This window comes from Phaseolus vulgaris, unplaced genomic scaffold (assembly GCF_000499845.2).
Source record: "Phaseolus vulgaris cultivar G19833 unplaced genomic scaffold, P. vulgaris v2.0 scaffold_14, whole genome shotgun sequence".
In the NCBI taxonomy this organism is placed as follows: domain Eukaryota; kingdom Viridiplantae; phylum Streptophyta; class Magnoliopsida; order Fabales; family Fabaceae; genus Phaseolus; species Phaseolus vulgaris.
Genome location: NW_027174083.1, coordinates 744682 through 753068, shown reverse-complemented (window position 1 = coordinate 753068; position 8387 = coordinate 744682). Strand labels below are relative to the sequence as shown.

General features: G+C 31.8%; 1 protein-coding gene across 1 annotated transcript; it reads right to left on the bottom strand.

Annotated features, from left to right (window-relative positions):
• Window positions 1–5521: 5521 nt before the first annotated feature.
• Window positions 5522–7235, bottom strand: LOC137816945 (probable aquaporin TIP-type alpha). The gene is made up of 3 exons (XM_068620132.1): window positions 6913–7235; window positions 6494–6744; window positions 5522–6190 (listed from the first exon to the last, which is right to left on the bottom strand). Exons 1-3 carry the CDS (start codon window positions 7043–7045, stop codon window positions 5810–5812), a joined length of 765 nt encoding a protein of 254 aa, XP_068476233.1. The 5' UTR covers window positions 7046–7235; the 3' UTR covers window positions 5522–5809.
• Between the last annotated feature and the right edge of the window lie 1152 nt (window positions 7236–8387).

Genomic DNA, 8387 nt, shown 5'->3' with positions numbered 1-8387 from the left:
TATTATCCTAGCGCAGTAAAGATTGTTGATTCATGTAATTATAACTTTGTCATAGCCACAGGGTACATTGGAAGATTAATTTAATGAGTTTTATAGATTCATGCTCACCCCTATATATCAGAAATATCTTATTATTCTGTATACAACTCCTGATATTGCCATTGTTATTGGCCAACTGCCTCCAAGTTGAATTAGGAAAATATTAAATAAGCGTGTAACCCATTTTTGGGTGTATTAGAGGTAGAAAAAGAGGAATGAGATAAAAAATGATGAATGTAATGAATGACGTGTGACATAAAGAGAAAAAGGAGAGGAAGAAAGTCACTTGTAAGAGATGTTAAATGTATAAATAAAACTAGAGTACTGATTATTTGACTCCCAATACACCAAATTACACCCATTTTGTGCCTTTTGTTTTACAAAAATACCCCTAACATATAAGTATTCTAACACTTAAAAGATACCCCTAACATATAAGTATTCTAACACTTAAAAGAAGGTGTAATCTGGAGCGGGTGGCAAAAAATCATTTCTCATAAAACTATTCCTTGAATCTTGTAGTTTAAACCATGAAATGAATATTATACTTTTATTCCTTGAATATTCTTTCTCAGTACTCCATCATTTGTAAGTCCATTCTTAATGAAATTTTTAGCTTCATCTGGCAACCAAAGTGTTTTTTTATGAGCCAAAATATAAAAGTTGACTCGAATCAACGTGAGTTGTGAAACCACTTAACCTTTTTATTATGAATAAAGAAAGAAAATAAATATAGAATTAATATTCTTTGTGTAAAATACACAATAACATTGTTTATTTATAGATGAAAATAATAATAGAATAACAAAAACTATGCACTAAGTTTGTTACATTCAACACTCTATTTCAAGTTTGTGTATATAAATAGTATGTACCAAACTTATTACAAATATAATAAATTCTAATTTCGTGTAAAGATTTAGTAAAATATTTTCTATTGATTATTCAAATTATCAAACTTGATCTAAATATATTCAGATATAATATTTTTTCGAATGAAATGACAATCAATCTCAATATATATTTTTTTCATGAAAGATGGAATTTGAGCTAATATGAAGAACATGATTATCACATACGAGTGACCAATTTTGTTAACATAATTAAACTTAGATTCATAATTATGGTCCAAATACATAACACAATTAAAAGTAGAATCAAGATAATGTTTAATACAGATAAACTATCCCAGGACTAGTGGCATAGTGGTGCAGTGGCGCACGCGGTGGTGTCAGTAGCGACACGAGTGGTAGCGTGCGTGAGCAGAGGCGCGAGTGGCGATGAATCACATGCGTGAGCGGCAACGCGAGCAATGGTGCGGTGGAGCGCGCACGAGCAGTGGAGTGGCGATGCAAACGGAGGCACGAGCGGTGGCGAGAACGGAGTTGCGGATTGTAGATGGTTATGAAATTAGGGTTTCGATTTTATTTGGATTGAGTTTTTAGGTTTTTGTAATGGGCCGAGTCATATCAGAGAGGCCTAGAGATCCTCCGATCCGACCCATGAATTACCGGATCGCTCCGATCCAGACAGATTCTGATCCACCTTACGATCCGACTCGTTTTTCTCAAAAGATCGTAAGATTGACGATCTAGATCGCGATCTTGACAACACTGTGAATGACATTTGAGTGACCTTTGTAAATTGCAATTCTTTAAGTAACTGTTTAAGCCAAATAAGCTCACAAGTAGTTGAGGTCATTACTCTATATTATGTTTAAACACTATCTTGCCACAACATTTTGTTTCTTGCTTTCTCAAGAAATCAAATTATCACCAATAGAAACACAATATCGTGAAGTGGATCTTCTATCAAACAAAGATCATGCCCAATCAACATCTAAATAACATACAACTCTAGTATGATTATAGTGACCATATAACAAGGCTTTTCCAGGAGAATCTTTAAAGTACTTCAAACCAATGAAACTTGGGAACTTGTTCCTTTACCTTCTGAAAAATCTAATGTTGGTTGCAGGTGGGTTTTTGCTATCAAAGTTGGTCTTGATGATACTATTGATTGTCTCAAAGCTCATCTTGTGGCTTAAGATTAGACACAATTTTTTTTGTTTGTTTAAACTAAGGTGATACATTTTCTCTCTCTCATGGCAAAAATCTATTTGCTCATTCATAGTCATGACAACTCTTCAACGATGACCTCTTTATGTAAAAAAATATTTTTTCTTAATGGAGATTTGCAAGAAGAAATTTATATGGAGCAACCTTCTAATTTTATTTCTCATGAGGAGTCTTCTGGTTATGTCATCTTTGAAAATCTTTATATGGACTCAAGCACTAGATCTTGCCACAACATTTTGTTTCTTGCTTTTCTAAGAAATCAAATTATCACCAATTGAAACACAATATCCGGAAGTGGATCTTCTATCAAACGAAGATCCTGCCCAATCAACATCTAAATAACATACAACTCTAGTATGATTATTGTGACCATATAACAAGCCTTTTTCAGGAGAACCTTTAAAGTACTCCAAACTAGTGGAACTTGTTCCTTTACCTTTTGGAAAATCTATGTTGGTTGTAAGTGGGTTTTGCTATCAAAGTTGGTTCTGATGATACTATTGATTGTCTTAAAGCCCATGTTGTGGTTAAATGTTATATACAAACTTTTGATTTAAACCATGGTGATACATATTCTTCGATATTTAATATCTGTTTGTTTATTCATAGTCGTGACAACTCTTCCATGATGACCTCTTTATCAACTGGATGTCAAAAGTGTTTTTCTTTATGAAGATTTGCAAGAAGAAATTTATATGGAGCAACCTCCTAGTTTTATTGCTTAGGTTTTTCTTTTGGATTGATATGCCATGTTTGCATCTTTGTATGACCTCAAGCACTAAATCTTACCATAATTTTTTTTTCTTACTCTTCCAAGAAATCAAATTATCACCAATAGAAACAAAATATTAAGAAGTAGATCTTCTATCAAACAAAGATCCTACCCAATCAACATTTGAATAACATACAACTTTGGTATGATTATTGTGACCATATAACGAACTTTTTCTAGGAGAACCATTAAAGTACTTCAAACCAGTGGAACTTGGGAATTTGTTCCTTTACATTCTGGAAAATTTATTGTTGGTTGCAGGTGGATTTTTGCCATTAAAGTTGGTCTTGATGATACTATTATTGATTGTCTCAAAGCTTGTTTTGTGGCTAAAGGTTATACACAAATTTTTAATTTAAACAATGGTGATACATTTTCTCTCTCCAATGACAAAAATTTGTTCACTTATTCATAGTTATGGCAACTCTTCAACGACAACCTCTTAAAAATGTTTTTCTTAATAAGGATTTGCAAGAAGAAATTTATGTGGAGTAACATCCTAATTTTATTGCTAAGGGGAGTCTTCTGGATTGAAATGTCATCTTTCCATTTTTATATGGCCTCATGCACTAGATCTTGTGACAATATTTTTTTCATGTTCTTCCAAAAAATCAAATTATCACCAATAGAAACATAATATCCAGAAGTGGATCTTCTATCAAACAGAGATCCTACCCAATCAACATCTGAATAACATACAACTTTGGTGTGATTATTGTGACCATATAGTGAACTTTTTCTAGGAGAACCATTAAAGTACTTCAAACCAGTGGAACTAGGGAACTTGTTCCTTTACCTTCTGGGAAATCTATTGTTAGTTACAAGTGAGTTTTTCCTGTCAAAGTTGGTCTTGATGGTACTATTGATTGTCTCAAAGCTCGTATTGTCATTAAAGGTTATACACAAAATTTTGATTTAAATTATGGTGGTACATTTTTTCCGATTGCAAATATCTATTCGTTTATTCATAGCCATGACAATTCTTCAACGATGACCTCTTTATCAACTGGATGTCAAAAATGTTGTTCTTAATGGAGATTTGTAAGAAGAAATTTATATGGAGCAACTTTGCTTCAGGGAGTCTTCTGGATTGATATGTCATATTTGCAAATCTTTATATGACCTCAAGCACACTAATAAAGTCTGGTTTGAAAAATTTAGTAATGTTGTTCAACAATTTGGTATAACTTATATTGAGAGAGATCATTTAGTTTTTTACCGTCACTCAAAGACCTATAAAGTGATGTTTGTACTCATTTATATAATATAAGTTAATTTTATCTCTAGTGTATGTAGAATCTTCAACACACCTCTTATGCTAAGGCTGCACACGCTTGTGTAGAGTTAGAAATTTATATATAGTCGATAGCATGTGACATGAAGAAACTCTCACTAGAACATTATATGAAACTCTCACTAGAACATTCTCTAAATAACTCTAATATCATATTAAAAATAGTATATTAAGAATAAGAATAGAAAAAGTAAATAGTATAAGATGAATATTCCTTATGTATACAAATAGGCTTGTTTATTTATAGATGAAAATAATTGTTTATTTATGGATGAAAATAATTATAGAATAAACCTACCCGATAAGCCTAACCTACCCAATAAGTCTGTTACATTATAAAGGATTCAAGTACTTGTAATGTTCAATATCCGGCAAGAACATAATAGTCAAGAAGATTTAAGATTTACTTCTTAAAGTCTTAACTATAACCCAATTAAAGATAGGTGGAAACTCGGTTCAACTCAAGTTCGGATTGTCTAAGTTACCAGTTCTGTTAGTGCAATTCATTCAGAGATGGTGTAATTTTGGACAGTAAAAATGTCGATGCTACTTGTTTGATGTGCTTTCATTTCAAGATAATGAATTTGAAGTGATTGAGAGGCAATAGAAATCTAAAAAGTTTCTTTTAGTGAAATAAGTTGTACTGGTATGCATTTATACTTATCTGCATTTATTTTAAATTGATTCTTTGCTCATAAAAAAAATACTTATCTGCATTTATACTTATCTTTCCAGTTCAGAAATAATCTTCTGGACTTTATTTGTCTGCCTTTTCTGAATGGTTTGCCAATATAATTCTGCTAAGTAGAATGGATGTGTGTTTATTTTCTCAGTTACTGGAAATTAATTCTTGATATACATCTTAGTTTAGTAGTCTAAGTAACTTACTCCATAAATCTCTTGCATCTAATAAATAGTTTTAAATGGATTATACTGTAACTAAAATTCACAAACTATATTATAACCAATATTTATAGTAAATGAATATTTTTAGCCCATAAGTTAAGTTTTAGATTTATGATAAAAAATTATATATAAAAATTTAAAATTGATTTGTTTAGTTTTTAGAATCACATTTGAAAAATAGAAAGATAAGTTAAAATAATTATGTTAAGAAAAATCCTAAAAATAATGCATATAGTAAGTACATTATACATCGAAGTATATCCCCAACTATGTATAAGCATTATAATGCAAAATATATTACAAACCATTTAATTAGTCATAAAGTTACAAATTATGACAAGCAAAATTAACAGAAAATATAATTTTTTGGCTTTTAATTTTTTTTAAAATTCAGAAATTGCAAATGTAGTTAACTGATAAAGAAAAGAAAAATATTGAAACTCACTGCTATTGTTTTCATATCTTGGAATTTGTTTTTATTTGAAAGCATGTAGAATTGTGAGTGATTAGGGGTCTCACTTTATTCAGCATACTGATGGAGGACAACATCTACACACTAACAAGATTTTAGTGTTGATACTCCAAAGTCCAAACCAAACAGCATCAAACAAAAATGCATAAACGAACATGAAAAAGGCATAAACGAAGGGAAAAACTCATAAAAGACAGTAAAAACAGAGGCACGAGCTTAGGTTAAAGCTATTTCATAACCCAAATGAACTAGTAATCTTCAGCAGGCAAAGGTTGGTGATGAGGAGGCTCAATTGGGACCAAAACAAATTCATACAGGACTGCTGCTAAGGCTGCCCCAAGTAATGGGCCCACCCAGAAGATCCAGTGGTACTGCCACCTCCAGCCCACCAATGCAGGCCCGAAAGCCCGAGCAGGATTCATGCATGCCCCATCAAAAGGCCCACCAGCCAGGATGTTTGCCCCTACCACCAGTGCAATGGCTAAAGGTGCAATTGTGCTAATTGCACCCCTTTTAGGATCAATAGCAGTGGCATAGACAGTGTACATCAGACCAAATGTAAGGCTAATTTCAAGTATAAGACCATGAACAGCTCCAACCCCACTTGATAAACCGAACCCCTCTGGTCTCTGCAACACCAAACCACAATGCAGTCACTACTATGATCTCTCATGTTTTCAGTTTTTATAAAAAAAATTTAGTCCCTTGATTGAAAAAAAAAGATTATGTTTTTCTTCTTCTTTTTCATTTTCTTTTGGTTAAAGAGATAAGTTACTTGATTGAATGTAGATGTAAAGATTACCAAGTTGATCATTTAGTCCCTTGTCTTTGAAGTAAAGATTAGATTGAGAAAAGGTATGACAATAACAAGGTTTTGAATGCAACAGACAGCAACATTAGAGAGGAAAAGTGGTGGATTTGATGTAGCATACCATGTTGTTAGTGACAAGCCTCAACAAGAGAGCAGCAACAATAGAACCAAGGATTTGAGCAATCCAATAGTAGAGGGCTTTAAGGACAGAGATCCTTCCACCAAGAAGAGCACCAAAAGTGACAGCAGGGTTCACGTGTCCACCAGAAACATGAGCACTGATAGAAATAGCAGCAAATAGAGCAAAGGCATGAGCCACTGCAACTACCACTAGCTCAGTTGCTGATGACCCCGGTTCCTTGTAAATATGATCTGCAACCACACAACTCAATCAAACACTCATCACACTACATAATATATATATATATATATATATATATATATATATATATATATTCATACTCATTTATATATGATTGCATGCATGTAAGGAGAGAGATTATAATGAGTTTTGAGTGTGTGTATATATGTGGTACAGACTCAAAGCAAGGACTGAGCCTTCTCCAACAAAGACAAAGATGCAAGTGGAGAAGAATTCAGCCATGGTGGCTCTCATTGAGTCTGGATGGCTAGCCTCGTTCATTCCAAACTCATATCTTCTGGTTGTTGCCATGATCCCTCAAAAAAACCTTTTCTCTCAAGAAATATGCTTTGATCCCACAATTCACAACACTAATATTTCTTCACACTCAAGGGTGCAAATTATATGCAACTCGATTGTTGAGGGTTGGAAGAAGGTGGGGTCACATAACATGCATGGATGAAATGTGGAGTGCCAAAGCTTATGTGCGCCAAACAAGGTTGTAGGTGTGAGAGACACCTAGGTTTGTGAAAAAATTGAAAGCTAGGCACGTGGAGATACGTGTTGACTCCTCTATGCAAACCGATCTCTTTGCATGCATTTATCTGTAATACGTATGTTTAGTTTGCAGTGTTTATGCTCATCCCTTCTCTCTATAACCACAAACGCCAAATTTTTGCACCGATCTCAAGAGTGGTTCATTTTTGTATGATAAACAAGGTTACATTTATCAGATCTCTTAAGAAAAATCTCTTAAGAAAATAATTTAATTTAGAATAGTTGTTTATCTTTGTATTCATCCTCCACCAGAATGAACTCAACTAATAAAAAAAAGATTAATATATTTAAAATATAAAATAAGACATGTTTATTGTAACACATAGGAGATGTCATAGGAAGATTTAGAGTCATTCTTTAATTTAATATCAGATGTGCTTATGTCTGTGAACTACTGTATAATAAAAAGAGATATCCTACACTTCATGTACCATTCCATTTTTTTATACTAACTATTTTCTGTTAGAACTAAAATAAATTATATAGATGCATTTGGAGTTAAATAGTATTTATTTTTAAGAAAACAAGTATTAAATAACCATCTTAAAAATAAAAAAAACCCAACCTAAAAGTTTGTGCACAAACATGAACAAGGAGACCACAAATAAACATATTAGGCTTTAAAAAATATTATTTTTTATATAAATTATTTATAGTATATTAATTATAAATTATAATTGTCTTATTAACATCATAAAGATATTTTAATATAGGGTTTCTAATAGTTTTAAGATTAATTAAATTGTTTATCCTTTATAAATAGTAAAAATGTCTTATGATTTTTTATTATCATGTTATATATGTAATATTTTTTGAAATTATATTTCATATAATAATTACTACTCTAAAAGATAAACAATTACTTTTTAGTATTGATATGTTAGAGTTGATGTAAATGTTATCATTGATAATTTTGACATTAGTTGTTAAATTGATTAAGCAATGTAAAATAAAAAAAAATAATATTACATCAATATGACAACTACATATTTGTTGCATTACATCACTTCTTTAGAAGAACAACCAATATAGGATGTTCTCTGTCCTTTAGAAAAAAGTAACATGGGTTGTACAAATGTTAATTCATAATTGTAAA